The 20,690-nt window shown below is 40.1% G+C and overlaps 1 protein-coding gene across 1 annotated transcript in view; it reads left to right on the top strand.

Moving 5' to 3' along the window:
• The window catches only part of LOC306875478 (adhesion G protein-coupled receptor D2), a 91,866-nt gene that overhangs the window by 44,404 nt on the left and 26,772 nt on the right, over positions 1-20,690 (top strand). The window contains exons 22-23 of the mRNA XM_079426089.1: positions 1,622-1,675; positions 15,652-15,802. Coding sequence (XP_079282215.1) covers positions 1,622-1,675; positions 15,652-15,802 — 205 coding nt within the window. The remainder of the gene's footprint in view (positions 1-1,621; positions 1,676-15,651; positions 15,803-20,690) is intronic.

Here is a 20,690-nt window from a genome sequence, read left to right as displayed (position 1 = left end):
TCATCACGCTGATGGTGTTTGTTCAGAACATGCTAGTGTGTATATATCTGCATGGCAGCAATAATTTATGACAACAGCAAAACCTAATGAAGTCACAAGAGCTAATGCATATTCACTAGCGAAGGGCTGGCGCTTGTGCTGCGCTCGTGCTGGGAAATGCAGACAGGTTTTTTTTTTTGTGGTCACTCACAGCCAGGCTGGAAAATAATATCTAGCAGGCCAGGAAACAGCTGGATTGGATTGTATGATGTGGGGAATACTGACATACAGAAAATATAGATATAAACAAACACAACAAGGCACATGTGTTACAAAAGTTACAAAAAAAAGTTAAAAATGTAAGTATGAATATATACTATTTGAATAATGTAATAGCTATATTAAATTATAATGTAAAAATGTAGGTTTTGGTATAACTTTATTCATACGTTTAGCATATATTGCATTTTTTTTGTCGATATGTTAATGTAATAAATTTGCAATGTTTTTTTAGAAAATTTCTTCTCAGAATTTAAATATATTTGAATTTAATGTACAAAATATTATGTATATAAATGTGTGTGTGAATATAGCATTTTTGTCAATATATGTTAACAAAATTAATTTGTAATATTTCTCTTAGAATTTTTCTCTTAGAATTCTATAGAATTTTCTAATATATATTATATGTTTTATTATATATATTACTGTGTATGTGTGTGTGTGTGTGTGTGTATATATTTACTGTTTACTGCATGTTTTGTAAAGCGCTTTGAGCTTGGGAAAAGCACTATATAAAGTAAAATATATTATTTTAATTATAATTATTAGTATTTATATATATATATATAGTATATATAATTTTATTTATTTGTATATGATTTATTATATTAAATAATAACTTATTTTGTAATATTAGAATTAATGCAAATATAAATATGCAAATATAAATATGTAATGTATGAATAATATTTGAATGTAATGTACAAATTATTTTTAATATTTTATATATATATATATATATATATATATATATATATATATATATATATATACTATTTAGCATTTTTCTAAATAAATTAATAGCAGTGAATTTTTCTTTTATATATTTTTTGTCATAAATGTCAAAAAATGATATTTCAGGCTTAGCAAATTGGCATTGCTGTGACATAATAAACAAGCTGCTAGAAAAAAAGGCTTTAAATTTGATGCGTATTTACGAGTTATCGGTTCATTCAGCATGAGTTTATAGTACTGTGTATGTCATTCAGCATGCATCACCCAAGTTTTTCTCACACAGTCTAAATGTAATTTGTTCTGCAAGGGTGGTCGTTTCCTTTATCGCTTTATTCCCGCGGCCCCCTGTATGGTGTGACGGATGAGAAGTTGAGATGCTCTCCTTACTTTGCCGACTCTACGTGTCACTTTCAGGACCCATTACGTGTGACAAACTGGAACATTTTGCTTGCCGGCACTCATTGACTTTTATGCAATGCCGGCTGTTTGCTTTCTCTATTGCCAGTCCGGATTGAATTTCCCCTTCCCGGGGCCACGACTCATGCGAGCGCAAAGTGTTTTGTATGAAGTGTTTAGTACTGAGTCGTGACATTTTAACCATCCACCCCCTCCTTGTTATCCACAGGTTCGAAACACAGTCAACAGAATCAAAGAAAGAAGAAAAGCCTTAAATTTCTCTGTAAGTTCTTGCATGTTTGCATGTTTTCTCGGCTACTGGAGGCCTCTACTCTTTATATAGTGCAAATTTCATAACGCAGTGCATGTTTCGCTCCCGGTCTCTTTTCACACACCCACTCAGGCCACCTCAATCCAGCCAATGTCAAGCAGCAGCCCTGGGTTACATGTTTCTAATCCTGTGGAAGCTCGTCCCTTCACATTAAACTGTCAGGCCAGTATTTATACGCGAGGCTGCTGTTGACGGAGATCACTTAGCTTCACCAAAGCGGTTTAAAAGTAGTTAATAGACACCCCCCTTCAGCGAAGCACCTCACCTCCAGCGGTTCCTCTATGAATGGCCACATTAACTCTCCTCCGGGCTTGTCACGGTTTATGGCCTACGGCAGTTTGTCCCACTCGGCCCTTGCCGCGCCACCAGGTCATTGAGAACGGAATGAGACAATTTCTAAAGGCGGATTGATTTTAGAATATGGCCCCCTCCCTCTTCCCTTTGACCCCCCCCTGACAGGCCCGACACCGTTAAGACTGGGACTTGTAAAAAACGACTGAGGCCCCAAACGCGAGTGCCAGGTAGCAGCTGATAAATCGTGGCGGGTCATATTAGCAGTGGGACCCTTTAGCGCTCTCTGGGCAATTTTCTAAGTCCACGTGATGAGATTCGCTGGCCGCGTGTGGCGGATGGTTTTTTAGCTAATGCCATTTTGCGCCATAAATCTAGAGGTGATATACTGTATCTCACCGAATAGCTTTGGTGCTGGACGGGGTCCAGAATGGGGTAGGAAAATGTACTCTTCTTTATTGGATGAGAGCAGTGGTCAGGCAGTGTACTGACTTCCAATATAGTAGTGATAACGTACAGGATGTGCTGTAGATGGATGTTTTTTTTTGCCTGAGGGAACCCTTACGATTTTCTAACTCATCGTAGAGTAAACTGATGTTTATTTTTGTAACTGTCTACCCATCCGAGACCACCATAGCAACCACTTAGAATGCTCTAGCAGCCACCCAGAGCACCTTATCACTGGCCTAGGATCCACCTAGCAACAGCCTAGTAACCACTCTGAACACTCTAGCAACACTGTGACCAGGCAACCACCTATGTTGTTCTGTGTGTTTGCCATTCTATTGTTCTGTCTGTCTGTTTGCTTGTCTGTTGTTCTGTCTGTCTGCTTGCTCGACTGTTGTCCTGTCTATTTGCCATTCTGTCTGTCTACTTGTCTGTTGTTCTGTCAGTTTGTCATTCTGTTTGTCAGTTTGCTTGTCTGTTGTTCTGTCTGTCTGTCTGCTTGTCTGCTGTTCTGTCTGTTTGCCATTCTGTCTATCTGCTTGTCTGTTTTGACTGTCTGTTGTTTTGTCTGTCTGCTTGTCTGTTGGTCTGTCTGTTGTTTTGTTTTGTCTGACTGTCTGCTTGTCTGTTGTTTTGTCTGTCTGTCTGTTTGCCGTTCTGTCTGTCTGCTTGTCTGTTGTTTTGTCTGTCTGTCTGTTTGCCGTTCTGTCTGTCTGCTTGTCTGTTGTTTTGTTTGTCTGCTTGTATGTTTTGTCTGTCTGTCTGCTTGTCTGTTGTTCTGTCTGTTGTTTTGTCTGTCTGTCTCCTTGTCTGTTGCTCTGTCTTTGCTGTTCTGTCTGCCTATTTTAATTAATCTACCTCAGTTAATCTGTCTATTGTTCTGTCTGTCTGTCTGCCTATCAGTTAATCTGTCTGTTTTTCTGTCTTTCTGCCTATGTATCTATCAATGAGTCTGTCTCACAAATTTAGTCTTTTTTTCAATCTGAATTAATTTTTGTATGTTAGTGGTCAGGATATTACTGTTCTGCCCTTCAGGCATTTAAGTTAAATTTTTATGCTTTTAATTTGGTATACTTTCAGTTCATGCAGACTCGTATTTTGACGTTTGTTAACTGAGAAAAAACAGGAACTAGAAAACCGCATTAGAAACGCGGAAAAAACGGCGGATCTTCATTGTAAAGTGTTTAAACAATGTTTTCCATGCATGTTCATTTAACCATAATCAATTAATTAACATGCACCTGTGGAATGGTCGTTAAGACCTTAACAGCTTACAGAGAGTAGGCATTTAAGGTCACAGTTCTAAAAACGCAGGACACTAAAGAGACTTGTCTACCGACTGTGAAAAACACCCAAAGAAAGATGCCCAGGGTCCCTGCTCATCTGCGTGAACGTGCATTAGGCATGCTGCAGGGAGGCATGAGGAATGCTGATGTGGCTAGGGCAATAAATTGCCATGTCCGCACTGTGAGACGCCTAAGACAGCGCTACAGGGAGACAGGAAGGACAGCTGATCATCCTCGTAGTGGAAGACCACGTGTAACAACACCTGCACAGGATCGGTACATCCGAATATCACACCTGCGTGACAGGTACAGGATGGCCACAACAACTGCCCGAGTCACACCAGGAACACACAATCCCTCCATCAGTGCTCAGACTGTCCGCAATAGGCTGAGAGAGGCTGGACTGAGGGCTTGTAGGCCTGTTGTAAGGCAGGTCCTTACCAGACATCACCAGCAACAACGCCGCCTATGGGAACAAACCCACCTTCGCTGGACCAGACAGGAGTGGCAAAAAGTGCTCTTTTTGAGCGTTACACCGAGGCCTGTGCCCTGGAGCGGGATCGATTTGGAGGTGGGGGGTCCGTCATGGTCTGGGGCGGTATATCACATCACCATCGGACTGAGCTTGTTGTCATTGCAGGCAATCTCAATGCCTTGCGGTACAGGGAAGACATCCTCCTCCCTCATGTGGTACCCTTTATGCATGCTCATCCGGACATGATCCTCCAGCAGGACAATGCCACCAGCCATACTGCTCGTTCTGTGAGTGAGTTTCTGCATGACAGCAATGTCAGTGTTCTGCCATGGCCAGCGAAGAGCCCGGATCTCAATCCCATTGAGCACGTCTGGGACCTGTTGGATCGCAGGGTGAGGGCTAGGGCCATTCCCCCCAGAAATGTCCAGGAACTTGCAAGTGCCTTGGTGGAAGAGTGGGGTAACATCTCACAGCAAGAACTGACAAATCTGGTCCAGTCCATGAGGAGGAGATGCACTGCAGTACTTCAAGCAGCTGGTGGCCACACCAGATACTGACTGGTACTTTTGATTTTGAGCCTCCCTTCATTCAGGGACACATTATTCTATTTCTGTTAGTCACATATCTGTGAAACATTTTTAGTTTATGTCTTATGGTGTTGACTCTTTTAGTGTTCATACAAATATTTACACATTAAGTTTACTGAAAGTAAAAACAGTTGAAAGTCAGAGGACGTTTCTTTTTTTTCTGAGTTTATATAATTTTTGTTCTGACTAAGTTAACTTTTAAGCATTTGATTTTGTGCTGTAAGAGTAATGTTCATGAAAGCTATGTGGCTTAGCTAATTACAGTATTTTGCTGTTTGTTTTCTAGTTTCACTCTCTCATTTCTCATCACTCATCTCATATGTATGATTCAGTACAATGTGAAGAAAATAAATCTGCATACAAAGAATTTCTGATTTCTACATGTTCATGAATAGAGAGAGTTTAGCTCACTGTTTAGTTGGAGTTGTTACACCTCAGCGAGAACAGTACAGTGAAAAAGCGATGTCCAGCTGGAGTTTTCAACGTCTTGAGAAGCAAGTAGATAAGCAAGATGAGTAAAATGGAATCAGAAAGGAATGACAATGCATCTGCGCGCACAAGAAAATCAAGGAGCTCTCACTCATCGGCGTCGAGTGCAGCAGTAAGGGCGCGCGCTAAAGCAGAGGCGGCGAAGGCACGAGCAGCATTTGCTGAGAAAGAAGCAGAGCTGAAGGTACAAAGAGCAGAGAAAGAAGCAGAGCTACAATTAGGAAAAGCAAAGCTGGAAGCCGAGCTAGGCGCACTTGAACTTCAAAGAGAGGCAGCCGCAGCTATTGCCCAAGCTGAGGCATTAGAAGCAGCCGAACTAGGTCAAGAAGGTTCAATCAAGAGCGATGTATCTTCTCAAGCAAATTTACAAAATGAAATTGTAACATGCACTAATGAATATGTTGAAGCACAAGCTGAACATAACGTACCACGAACTCAAGCATCTGCCCATGCAACATTGTCAGAAGGGAGCTACGTCACATGGAATTCTCCAGCAGAACGCAACTTACAGTTAGTGGATGGGCAAGAAGAGGTTGAAACCCATAACAGACCATCTGAGTATAACACAGCGCTGACAAGGCCATTATTCAGCAACCATGCTAAATTCAGGGATGTAACCCATCAGTACACCACTTAATGGAGGTCATACAGGTCTGGTAAGGTATGATGGACATCATACAGCACCCATTAGAGACAACGGACACCCCGCAAAACCCAACACAACACATCATCCTTAAAGCATCATCCTTACCACTTAAAGCAACAGCGCCATCATACGTGCCTGTGTATGCATCATCCAACCCAAGTGTGACTCCTGAAACAGAACACCTGGCACGATACCTGGCTCGTCGTGATTTAGTGAGTACAAGTCTCTACCGATTCGATGATAAACCTGAAAATTATTTAGCATGGCAGTCATCATTTAGCAATGCTACTACAGGCTTAGGACTCACCTCTACTGAAATGTTAGATTTGCTGATTAAATGGCTCGGACCAGAGTCTGTGAAACACATCAAAAGGATTCTCTCTGTGCATGTCGGGAACCCAGATGTAGCACTTAAAAAGGCCTGGGATCGCCTCCAAGAGTGCTACGCTGCGCCTGAAGTAATGGAGAAGTCCCTTTTTAAGAGACTGGATGAATTCCCAAGAATATCAATCAAAGATTATGGGAAGCTGAGAGACTTAGGCGATCTTCTTATGGAAATCCAGGGTGCCAGAGAAGAAGGTTACCTCACAGGATTGGCCTACCTGGATACCGCCAGAGGCATTGGGCCCATCGTGGAGAAACTCCCTCACGGGCTACAGGAGAAATGGCTCTCAGTTGGCTCAAAATTTAAAGAAGATAACAACGGCTACTTTCCCCCATTCGATTACTTTGCCAATTTTATCTGCGACGAAGCACCGGGGGAAGTCGTGGCCTAATGGTTAGAGAGTCGGACTCGTAATCGAAAGGTTGCGAGTTCGAGCCCCCGGCCGGCAGGAATTGTAGGTGGGGGGAGGGAATGTCCAGCGCTCTCTCCACCCTCAATACCACGACTGAGGTGCCCTTGAGCAAGGCACCGAACCCCCAATTGCTCCCCGGGCGCTGCAGCATGGCTGCCCACTGCTCCGGGTGTGTGTTCACGGTGTGTGTGTGTGTGTGTGTGTGTATTTGTTCACTACTCACTGCTGTGTGTGTGCACTTGGATGGGTTAAACGCAGAGCACCAATTTCGAGTATGGGTCACCATACTTGACAATACGTCACGACTTTACTTTTTTTACTTTACAGCACGCCGGAGGAATGATCCCAGTTTCATCCTTCTATACGCCAGCAACAACGGACTGAAGTCAGACAAGGAAGTATCTCAAATAATTATGGAAGAAAAATATACGTTCACGAGACAGACATCTCTTCAGGTAAAGACCCACCTGTGAACTCACCTGAGAGAAAGCCCGGTGGGCCAGAAAAAAACTGCCCCATTCACAACAAACCACATTCGCTAAGGAAATGCAGAGTATTTAGAGGGAAGACTCTTGAAGAAAGAAAGAGCATTCTCAAGGAGAGTGGAATTTGTTTCAAGTGCTGCATATCAGCTAGTCATCTTGCAAGAGACTGTAAAGCAGCAGTAAAGTGCCTGGAGTGCGACAGCGAGCAACATCATGCTGCTATGCATCCAGGTCCACCACCTCAAGTCTACAGAAGGCCTACACTCCCACCAGATAATGGCGGGGAGGAAGAGGAACATGCTAGCGACAGCACAGCCATCTCCTCACACTGCACCCAGGTATGTGGTCCAGATCGTACAGCAAGATCCTGCTTGAAGATCTGTCTGGTACGAATATACCCTCAAGGTCAACGTGAAAAGGCCACCAACATGTACGTTATTTTGGATGAACAAAGTAACCGTTCACTGGTGCGTTCAGATTTCTTCGAGCTTTTCAACATCAAGGGCCAACCATTCCCTTACACACTGAAGACCTGTGCCGGATTAGTTGAGACGTCAGGCAGAAAGGCAGAGGGTTTCCAGGTCGAATCGCTTGATGGGCAGACTAGCCTATTGCTACCACCGCTAATTGAGTGTAATGACATTCTCATTGATCGCTCTGAAATACCGACGCCTGATGCAGCCCGTCATCATCCACACCTAGGGAGTGTAGCAGCACACATACCAGAACTCGACCCCAAGGCGGAAATCCTCCTCTTGCTAGGCAGAGACATTGTGAGAGTCCATAAAGTCCGACAGCAAGTGAGCGGACCTCACAACGCCCCCTTTGCACAAAGACTTGGTAGGAGACGTGTCTTGGTAGGAGACGTGTGCCTAGGAAATGCACACAAACCAGCTGTGAGTGCATTCAAGACAAGTGTGCTAGAGAATGGCCGACCCTCTATTCTCAGACCATGTAAAGGCTTCATGAAGCTGACTGAAGATGTGTCCCATGGCAAGGAGAAGAACAACAAACCACACAAGGCATCGTTGGAGGCCCTTGGACTACATGTCTTCAGCGAGACTGAGTCCGACAACAAACTCGCCCAGTCCATGGAGGACACAATCTTTTTGGAAATCATGGACCAAGAAATGTATAGAGACACGTCAAACAACTGGGTCGCTCCTCTCCCCTTTAGAGTTCCCCATCAGCGCTTGTCCAACAATTGCGAACAGGTGTTCACTCGCTTTACCTCCCTGGAGAAAACGCTGCGGAGAAAAACTGAGATGAGAGACCAGTTTCTAGAATTCATGAAGAAAATATTTGACAACAGACATGCAGAAGTGGCTCCTCCACTGGAGGAGAATGAAGAGTGTTGGTACCTGCCTACTTTCGGAGTTTACCACCCGCAAAAGCCTGGAAGCATCCGCGTGGTGTTTGACTCCAGCGCAAAGTACTTCGGCACATCTCTAAATGGTGTTCTTCTGTCAGGCCCTGACCTCAATAACTCACTCATTGGGGTGCTGATCCGCTTCCGCAAGGAACAGGTAGCAGTGATTGCTGACATACAGCAGATGTTCCACTGCTTTCTTGTCCGCAGAGACCACAGGAACTACCTGAGGTTTTTGTGGTACAGAGACAATGGCATGTCTAAGGACATTATCGACTACAGGATGAGGGTCCATGTTTTCGGCAACAGTCCGTCACCGTCCGTAGCCATCTACGGACTAAGGAGAGCCATCCATGAGGGTGCACACAAATACGGAGAAGACACGGTTCAGTTTGTTGAACATCATTTTTACGTAGATGATGGGCTCATTAGTGTGCCAACTGAAGCTGAAGCTATCAGTCTGTTACAGAGAACACAGACCTCTCTCAGTGAATCGAATCTGAGGCTTCACAAGTTTGCCTCAAACAGTGAAACTGTCCTTCAGGCCTTTGCACCAGAGGACAGAGCAGTTCTGAAAGATCTTGATTTGAGCGGTGAAGCTACACCAGTGCAACGCAGTTTGGGACTGCTGTGGGAGACAACGACAGACACTTTCACATTCACAGTCTCAGAGCACAGGAAACCCTTTACTCGCAGGGGAGTTCTGTCAACAGTGAATAGTGTCTTCGATCCTTTAGGCATGGTTGCACCGGTGATTATTGAAGGCAAAAGTCTCTTGAGGGAACTCAGTGTAAACACATGTGACTGGGATGATCCTCTTCCAGAACAAAAGTTGAAGCAATGGGAAGCATGGCGTGAGTCACTCCATGACATAAGTAAGCTGCATATCCCACGTTCCTACACCGCAACGTCACTTTCCAATGCTGTACACACAGAGCTATGTGTGTTCTCCGATGCGTCCACAAAAGCCATTGGAGTTGTGGCATATCTCAGGACCATTCAAGCTGAGGGACAAGTCGAAGTAGGATTCATTTTAGGGAAGGCCAAACTGGCACCACAGTCTGAACCTACTATTCCTCGGTTGGAATTGTGTGCCGCAGTATTAGCCTTGGAAGTCGCCGAATTCATCCAAGATGAACTGGACCTGAAGCTTGATGAGATCAAGTTTTATTGTGACAGCAAGGTTGTGCTTGGATACATTTACAATCAGACAAAAAAGCTTCTATGTCTACGTTCACAATCGAGTCAGACGAATTCGTCAATCAACAAGGCCTAACCAATGGTTCTACGTCAACACAGAGGACAACCCGGCTGACCACGCATCCAGGTCAATTCCTGCGTCCCAACTGACAAAGACTATGTGGTTCACTGGACCAGCCTTTTTACACAAACCAAATCCATCTGACACAGATACAAATTGGACGTTTGAACTTGTCAACCCAGAATCAGACATGGAAATACGACCTGAAGTGAGTACTTTTCTTACTCAGACTCAAAACCGAGATCTTACCACCACACGGTTTCAGCGGTTTTCATGTATGTGCTCCCTCACCAGGGCTATTGCCCTACTCATCCACATAGCCAGCGCGTACAGACACAACAAGTCCAGTAAATGTAAAGGATGGCATTACTGCAACCTCCCACGTACTCCGGATGAGTTGTCTCAGGCGAGACATATCATCATCAGAGCGGCACAGGAAGATGTTTATGCTAAAGAGCTCGCAGTTCTTGAGCTTGCACAAGCTGTAACCAAGGACAGTTCTCTTCATAAGCTCAGACCTGTTCTTGAAGGTGATCTGATTTGTGTTGATTAAAATATGCTGACTTGAGCACTCAGGAAAAAAAAAACATCATCTTGCCCAAGACCAGCCACGTTGCTCTGCTGTTGGTGCGACAGTATCATGAAGAGGTAAAGCATCAAGGCCGCCACTTCACAGAAGGGGCCCTTAGAGCAGCGAGCTTCTGGGTCATAGGTGGAAAACGACTTATTGCCTCTGTCTTGCACAAATGTGTAGTGTGCCGAAAGTTACGCCGAAGAACAGAGGAACAGCTTATGGCAGACTTGCCTCCAGAACGCTTGCACACGTCCACCCTTCACCTATGTAGGAGTGGATGTGTTTGGACCATGGCAAATCGTCTCCAGGCGTACACGAGGTGGACAGGCCCAAAGCAAAAGATGGGCGATGCTCTTCTGCTGTATGAGCTCCCGAGCCATGCACATCGAGATCATTGACTCCCTAGACACGTCCAGTTGCATCAATGCATTGAGACGTTTCTTTGCCATACGGGGACCTGCAAAGCAGATAAGATCGGACTGCGAAACAAACTTTGTGGCTGCTGCAAAGGAGCTAGCATTAAGCCGACAACAACCTGACTTCAAAGTGCAGACCTTCTTGAGTCAACAAGGGTGCTCATGGGTGTTTAATCCTCCTCATGCGTCTCATATGGGTGGGTCATGGGAACGTATGATAGGCTTATCAAGACGGATCCTCGATGCAATCCTGCTTCAAGAGAACATCCAACTCACCCACGACGTCCTGTGCACACTCATGATGGAAGTGACTGCGATAATCAATGGCAGTCCTCTCATTCCAGTCTCCACTGACCCAGAGTCACCGTTCATATTGTCTCCTGCTATGATACTTACCCAGAAGATTGGGGTTGCCCCACCGCACGGAGATTTCACAGACAAGGATCTTCTCAGCAGACAATGGAAACAAGTCCAAGCTCTCGCTGACAGATTCTGGCGCCGCTGGCGTCAGGAGTTCCTCCCCACTCTGCAAGTCCGCCAGAAATGGAGAGATTCTCAAAGGGACCTGAAAGAAGGGGACATTGTGCTCCTAAAGGACAGTCAAGCTGCATGTAACGCATGGCCTATGGCAAGGATCACAGCTGTCTTCCCTGGGAGAGACAGCAAAGTAAGGAAGGTGGAGCTCAGGACATCAGATCAAGGTTCTGCGAAGGTGTTCTTAAGACCAGTGTCAGAAGTAGTTCTTCTTCTGCCTGAAGACTGATGATTCAAAGACATTTGATAGTTAATAGTGACCTTTAAGGTCAGACGGGGAGTGTTCTGCCCTTCAGGCATTTAAGTTTAATTTTTATGCTTTTAATTTGGTATACTTTCAGTTCATGCAGACTCTTATTTTGACGTTTGTTAACTGAGAAAAAACAGGAACTAGAAAACCGCATTAGAGACGCGGAAAAAACGGCAGACTGGTCAAAAAATGCAGACAGTCATTTCGACAGAGATAATTCATCCTGCCTGTTGATTCCCCAGCAGAAGCATCGCTTGTTTGTATATAATCTTTGTTCTGACTAAGTTAACTTTTAAGGATTTGATTTTGTGCTGTAAGAGTAATGTTCATGAAAGCTATGTGGCTTAGCTAATTACAGTATTTTGCTGTTTGTTTTCTAGTTTCACTCTCTCATTTCTCATCACTCATCTCATATGTATGGATTCAGTACAATGTGAAGAAAATAAATCTGCATACAAAGAATTTCGGATTTCTACATGTTCATGAATAGAGAGAGTTTAGCTCACTGTTTAGTTGGAGTTGTTACACCTCAGCGAGAACAGTACAATTACACTTGAGTTATAAATCAGGCATGTAAATATGATCTGTATCTATTTTTTCTAGACTTATTCAATTAATTTAAATGATGATGCATTGAGTCTAGTAATTATACAGATGATTTCTCAAGGATTTTTTTTGTACATTTTTTTTCTACATTCATGGAGACTACTCCAGTCTCCATGAATGTAGTTACTGTAAATGGCAGATAATGAATATACAGCATGATATTTAAGTCCCATTTGCTGAACATATGTAGCGGCTTATTAAACATCTCTCTCCTTCTCTATATAGTTTCCGTTCTTGCTGTACTTTTTTATTCATGAGCCAAACCAGTGCTGCCAGGGCGCTTCATACCAACTGTTGCCTGACCCCTGTGACCTCACACTTGTACATACTGTGGCAGATTGCTTGAGAAAAATAAAGCTGTCAGTTGCACTGGCCAAATGAAAAATGAACATGCTGCGATACTAGCAGGGTCTGGATCCCTGACAGCCCTGAAATATAGATATAAATTGGAAGCAGATTAGTTTTTTGATCCTAATTCAAGTTTTGACAAGATATAAGACTGAAAAGAGAGAGATGTATACTACATATATGTGCATTTCCTGTTGTAAAATGTGCTCTCTTATGATTTTAAATGTTGATATAGTGCTAGGTTATGCATTTACTTATAAGAAATAAACGTCTTCAGACGCCATCTTAACCAGGGCTGCATGTCAAAGCCCATTAAATGTCATTCTGTGATACGAGGGGTAAGGTTGTGGGTTTTATGTCAGATCTAGTTTACATTCCTGTGAGACTTCTGTGGATATTTATTTTGCGGTACCTCCATACATGTCTGTGTACATTTTGGTCATGTATGTAATGCATGACTACTTAGATCTCAAATATGACTTTTGATATTTAGGGCCCAAGCCAGTAAGGCGCAGGGCCCTATTGTTCTTCTAAGGATTATTATTTTTTTTTTTTTTTTTTTTTTTTTTTTTATTTTTTATTTCAATCATCCGGGCACTTTTGGGGGCCTTAACGTGCCCGAAAACTCTCGAAAATTGGCACGCACATTGGAACCTGCGGCCATTAGGACGCCGCTGAGGCTGGGACCCGGGCGTGGCACAGGGGCTCTACGGCGCCCCCTGGAAAATTGTCAGAAAACTTGATGTATAGCTCACACATACTTGCACGTATTCATATGAAACTCGGTACACATATAGAACTCATTGAGCTGAACAACTTTCGCGCAGCATGTCTTAGGCTCCGCCCAACAGGAAGTCGGCTATTCAGGGCTGTTTAAAAAGCGCATGCTCTGGAATTTGATATACTCCTCTGAGGATTTCCATACGATTGCCACCAAACTCGGTGAACATGATCTCAGGACATTGGGGACGCTAAATTGCGAAGATATTTTTGATATGTCGAACGGTTTGCCCGTGGCGAGGCGATGAAGTTATGGCGAAAAATGAGACCCAGGAAATGCCTAATAATGTCCACACACATTGTATGATGTAGATCAAACTTCAGTGATTTGTTCGTTGTATGATGCCGATCGGATAGATGTGACTATTATGACTGAAAGTTATAGCGCCACCAACTGGCTGCAGGAAGTGTGTCGTTTTCAAAATGCTTTGAATTCAGCATCTTATTTTTACTCGATTTGCTTCAAACTTCACCAGAATAATGTCAAAACACGGCCGATGTAAAACTGTGAAGGGAATATTGATATCTAAAATTATGTTGCCATGGCAACGTGTCAAAGTTGAAAATTCGTTTCTGGTGATTTTGAGGCAGATAACATGTTTAGAATGTCATGAAACTCAACACACATATGAGTATTAATGATAGTTAGACACTGGAAAAAGCTCATAAACGGGCGTGGAAGAGGCACTCTATAGCGCCACCTTTTGTCAAAAATGAGGGGGTTAGTTTTAGCTACAGACCCCAAACTCGGTACATAAATTGTTCTAATTAATCCGGACAACTTTCTAATTTACAGTCATTAGCTACGACCAACAGGAAGTCGGCTATATTTATTTTAATGTGGGTTTTTTTTAAAAACGGGCTGTAAACAAATTAATACTCCTCCAAGCAGAAACACGGAAATCACACCAAACATTTTTTATCATGATGCCAAAATACTGAAGATGCTAAATTGCGGACGGATTTAGGATATCTTGAACGATGATTTAATGGCAATTTATTAAAGTTACAGTAAAAAAGATCATTTTTTTTTTTTTTTTATCTTTTAAGAGCAGCTTCCAAACACTTCATAAAAAATTACATACACAGAACAATACAGTCTGAGGATATGTGATTAATTTCATGAATTTACAATACACTATGCAGAGGAGAAAATTTGAAAACTATCAGAGAGTTAGACTTAGACTGCTTCTGAGTGAGAGATCCCTGTCAGCCTGCAGCTGAGTGAGGGGTGGGGGTGGGGGTGGGGTGTGAGTGACTGTGTGAGTGACTGTGTGGATTGAGCCAGTGGGTGAGAGAGAGAAAGAGAGAGAGAGGGTCTGTTTTTTAAAATCTTTAAAAAATGCTTATAAATCATTAAAGATTTTGATAACACTTTATAATAAGGTCTCAATTCTTAACATTAGGAAATGCATTAATTAACGTGAACTAACAATGAAAAATATATTTTTTACAGCATGTTAATTCTTCATTGATAGTATGAACTTACAATGAACTAACAATGAACAAAATATTTTTAATATTAGAAAAATAGTCATGTTCAAAAGATAAAACTTTAAAATTTAATAATATATTAACACATTTTGGAATTGATTTTGATCAACATTAAATGGTATATATTTATTAATGATGTTAACTAACAACAGTTAAATAATGTTGTTTTTTAACATTGGTTAATTCACAAATAACATTAAATATTAACAATATATTTTTTACTTTATTCATTTGTGTTAGAAAAAATTATTCATGTTAGTTAATGGAAAAATAAATCATTAAAAAATGCTTATAAATCATTAAAACCTTTGGTAACTATAATAATTTCTCATTTGTTAGCATTAGTAAATGCATTAACTAACATCAACTACCAATGAAAAATATATTTTCACAGAATTTAAAGTTTTATATGTTGTTCTGTGTGTGTGTGTTTCACAGAGTTGATGGTTTGGATTAACCCTTTAATTGCCGTATCCCTTAAAATCAAACTGCCAGAGGGTTACTGTGATGCTTGTGCTCGCTGGGCACCGTTTTATCGATGCCACCGGGGTGGCGTATGCTGACGGCTTGGGCCCGTCATCGCTGCTCGCAGCTATATTTAACATTAGTTTTAGTTGTTTTTCCTCCATATTTCTTCATATCCATACCAAATTTAATGCACAAAAAATATCTATTTGACAGAATATATAATTATATTAAATAGAAAAATGCAAAACAGAAGTATTTTCACTAATGATCTCAGACTGTACCCCACACTATATTGATAGTAAAATGCATTTTCCTTTTTTGTCAGAACTGTGCCAGTTCCAGGCCCTCCAGTTCAGTGGGCAGTTCTCGGCCGGGCAGCTCTCCAGTTCCAGGTGTTTTGGATGGGCAAACAGTCACCTACTCCAGCAGCTCATCGACCCACAGCGACAACATCACCCAGAGTTTCGACAAAACAAGTGAGTTGTTGGTTTATTTATTGATCAACCCCCAAAAAACCGAAGCATCTTTGTTAAGGTTGATTGGCCAGGTCAGATGATGTACTTGTATATTTGGGTTTGTGCTTATATGTGTGTGTATTTTCAAATGCTAATGCGTTTATATAAAGCAGAGCTTTAAAAATCTGTGCTAAATTATGGCGAGAGCAAAAATAGCGATTGGCAAAGAGGGTGAACTCTAAGATGACAGGCCTGTTCTGGGGTTGTAACGTTCTCCAGACACAGAAAAATGATGGGATCCGATCGCCTTCTCTGACCCCAGCATTTCAAGACTGAATCATAGTAATCTCAAAGGGAGTTCACGCAAGTGAGAGATTTCGCATAGAGAGAAGAGAGCGAATGAAGGAAGTTATTTTGTGAAAAATATATAAAATCATATTATTATTATTACACAGCTGGCCAACCTATAATGTATAGGCATTCTGTATTTAATTGAATAATTAAAATAAAAGTATTTAAATTAAATTAATATTTTTATTAGTATTTAAAGTATTAAATATACTCCATATTGATTTTATTATATTGATACTTATATTTAATTAAATAATAAATAAAATAAAAGTAATTAAAATTTCATTTGTATGTTTGTTCATTTTAGGTTTATTTATACTCTGTATTACAATATACTCCTTAATAAAATAAAATAAATGAAATTAATACTTTCATTAATTTAATGAAATGAATACTCCATATTTACTTAACTAATAAAAATAATTAAAATTAATACTTCATTTATACTTCCTATTTACTTTAGTAAATTGGTACTCTATATTTAGAAAAATTATTTTGAAAGTAAATTTACATTCCATATTTACTTTGATACTCCATATTTTCTCCATTGATTAATTCAATTAATTTAAAATTATATTCAAATAAAAAGTGTAATTTTAAAATTATATTAATTTAATTTTGACACTCTATCATGTGTCCTTTTTTCCTAGCATAGCTTTTCTCACGCAGAAACCAGATGAAACATGACATGGCCAATCAAAGAGCAGAATCAGACACATGCACTAATTCATTTTGATTGGCAGCTGGTATTATCCAGCCCATTACTCAATGTGAATTTGCTCTGAGAGGAATGAAATGGCAGTTTTAGCGGGCGTCGCATGCGCAAACCATATGCATATGCAGAAGGGGCCGTCCTGTGCATATAAGTGATGCAACTAATCATCTTGGCGTCACCCGGACTCTCGCCGTAATCGGTTGCGATGCAGGCCATGATTGAATATTTGTTTTTAATGCCAAGCAATTTTTAAACCAGTCAGCCAGCCTCACGACTAAGTGCTTAGAAGAAACGTGTGTATAATGCAACCAAAAGGAAGAGAGCCGCTCATACGCATATGAGCCCAACTGTGAAAGGCCTTGTGTCGTAACAAATAGGGCCGAGCCCACAATAAATGTCCTGATTGTATATAACTGATTGTTGTGTCTCTTCAATTCAAGGTCAAGTAATTCTCGAGTGTGAGAAAAAGCGTTTACCTTCACTTTTGATCAATTCATGTCTTTTCATCCTTTGAGGCAATGGTTTCAATCCACCAATTACAAAAACAAGAACTTGTTATAAGCAAAATAAAAGCATGAAAGGACAAGTGCTTATGGAGTTTTGACAAAATTTTAATTCTGAAGTCGTTTTCCTCTTTCACTACTTCGCTTTCATTATGTTACGGTGTATTGTTAGTACAGTCACCCATAAAGCTGAAGGTCAAGGGGAACAGTACAATTTTTTATGCTTTCTTTCTTCCTATTTCTCTTCTTTTCTGCCTTTTGAATAAGTGACCTCAAAGGAGATACAAGTCAATCAAAAGGCTGCACTTCTCAAGGGTCAACTTGAAAAGGTTGATGAAAGCAGAAAGTTCATTTCTACACTCTTTCTACTTCTAAAACATTCTATAAGACATGCTGAAGGAAGTCGCGAGGCATAAAGTGACAAAATTTGAGGTCAGGTAGTAGACAAATAGGATAAGTGTTTGGTGATTCCTTGTCACTTTTGAATGAATCAGATGAATTGATTAAAAAGATAAAGTTACCATATTAACATTATTTTATTCCTGAAATGAAGCATTATTTCTCATTAAAATGTGCTGTTCTTATAAATGTTCTCTCATATGAATTTGTTTTGCTGAACTCAAAATGCTCATCAATTTGATTTTACTGTTACTATATAAATATATAATAATATATGTAAATGAACATATTTGAAAACACAAAAATGTATACAATTATATAAAACATTTAATAAAATAAAACATAATAAAGCTCTTATAACAGTAAAAATACATATTTTATATATATATAAAAAATGCATACTAAAATAATAATATATATATATATATATATATATCATATACACAATAAAGTAACTTTTCTCATAAAAGCTTTGTGTTATTACAGTGTTTGGCAGAAATCAATACATTCACTTATATATTTTGATGTAAATAATATATAAATGACAATTTAAGAAAAACTTTTTTTTTTAACAATTCTTATGGTGTGTGCACACCAAAAGCAAATTTTATTATTAGTAGATTACATACAAAGTTAATGCAAAGACGTGCATAGATGCAAATTCAGGCGACAAATAGAAAAATTTAAACTCGAGCAGAAAATTCACAACATGTTGTCACGTAAGCCAATCAGCAAAGAGTTTATTGACAGGTCTAGTTTGGCACATCCAGTTGTATCAGAAAATGGAGGGGAGCATTGATTTTATTCGCGTGATACGAAAAACACCCCACGAGTAATCTACAGCGATAACGTAATGAGAATATTCGCTTCGTGTTTGGTGTGCCCAAGCCGTTACAATCAAATTTACCAAATATTTGTTTTTATGCCAAAAGACACCAGAGATTGTGATTTTGCTTTAAATGAAACTTTTAGATGACTTAAGTGATTCGTCAGCATATGGTTGTTTCAGTAGTTTGTTGTTGCATTCCTACATTTTCAGCATTGCAAATGTAAGTTTACGTTTGGTGTCACTACTAATTGTAACAAGTAGTTTATGTTGGATGTCACAACAAATGACTGCATATCTCAACCTCTATTGAAACGCGATAATTTGTTATTGCATACCAACATGCAACGTAATGCAGCAGGGTGTAATTCTGCCAGTGTTACAAGTGGATCTTTAGCAAAGTTGAATCCATCTGTTATCATCCCCACCTCCCTCACCGACACACACTCTCACAAAGATTGACAACACCTGACCTTGAAAACTGAGTAGGCTGACATTTTATATATGTTTGTTGTCCCAAATGAAGACCATGTCATTTGAGTGAACAAGCTGAATACACAACTACATATTGTTCGTATAAATACCCAAATAAACAGATTACAAAAATATGGTAGTGGTTAGATAGCTGCTTACATTCCTCTCGCTGAGGAAAAAAAAATCCTTTTCTCATTTTCCTCATTTTTAACTCTTTTAATTCCACCAATAAAGCTACTTATGATTGTGTGCGAATGATATTACTGATTTATTTTAAATCTGCTTTAAAAGAAATCTGTTCATGATTCAACCCAGTGTGTGAGTGTCTTTGTGTATCTGTGTGTGTGTTGGGTGATGGATGTCAGCGATAACAAATTGTAAGGAAAAGTTGAATTTGTATCTGCTTAGGATCCCGGGTGCCTTATACATATGGCTCCAGGTTTCGTGGTAATAGGATCTTTGATGGATGGCAGCCCTCCTCGATCTCCCATTTTTTAAAAGATATTTATTTATTAATCTGTCTCTTTATTCAGTCAGATCATCTCCAGCGGGGTCACTGTCACATAACCACCTGCATCAGTTTTTTTCGGCTTTTTTCATCCTTTCTTTTATAGTTCATATCCAAAGTCACTTATGTGCATCTCGGTCAGCCGAGTGTCACCCTTCTGCCTGCGGGCTAACGGAGGGTAAGTTCTCCGTCTCATCTCGGAGCTCTTGCGGGCCGAGGCCTTCCTCCATCTCTCCACCCTTTTCTTAATTCTCGACACATGTCAGATGGATGCGTGCCCTGTAGGCCTTCTCATGTGTATGGAGATCTGACATCAATTGCCCCATATGGACTTATAAGGAGACGTGTGTCTGTCTGTTCTATTTTAAATTTAGATTTATTCTATGTCCCGTTCCCAGTTGCTTCAATTGAATAACTTTTCTCCTTTGTAGGCTAAAACTCTGTTACAAAATCCAGCTAGGCAACATCTGTAAGCATAGCCACCATGCCTACTGTATGTGACATGTTGGGGAGTAACTAGTTACATATAACAGCGTTACATAATTTAATTACACAATAAATGTAACTGTAATCCGTTAGAGTTACTGAAAAAAAAGTGTAATTAAATAACAGTTACTCATGAAAATGTTAATGATTAACTTATGTTAATCAAATGTTGATGATTTTAAATCTGTATTTAACCTCAGAATGATCTCAAAGCAAAAAGGTGTTGAAGTCTGATTTTGTGGTGGCTGTGCTTTAAACATTATTATATAATCTTTTAATTTATTTTATTATAATTTTTATTATAAGTTTAATTTATTGTAATCCATTAAAACATTAATTCGAAATTTGGAAATGTAATCAAAATGCTCAAATGTGATCGGTTATGTTACTTTAATAAAGTAAATTAAATAGTTGCGCTACTTCTTACATTTTAAATAGGATAACTTGTAATCTGTAATCAGTTACATTTCTAAAGTAACTTTCCCATCACTGGTGACATAATGTTGTTCAAAAAAGTAATATGTTTTAGGAATCTAAAGGCAGCATCAAAGTCCAAATCATGTTTTACATGCAAAATGAGAATTAAAAATGTAATTCTGATTTTTAAATATAACATAGATTTTGTATGAATAAAAAAAGTTTGTATT

The sequence above is a fragment of the Barbus barbus genome (genome assembly GCF_936440315.1).
Source record: "Barbus barbus genome assembly, chromosome: 9".
In the NCBI taxonomy this organism is placed as follows: Eukaryota; Metazoa; Chordata; class Actinopteri; order Cypriniformes; family Cyprinidae; genus Barbus; species Barbus barbus.
The sequence above is the reverse complement of the archived record's forward strand: the minus strand, read 5'-3'. Positions and strand labels throughout refer to the sequence as shown.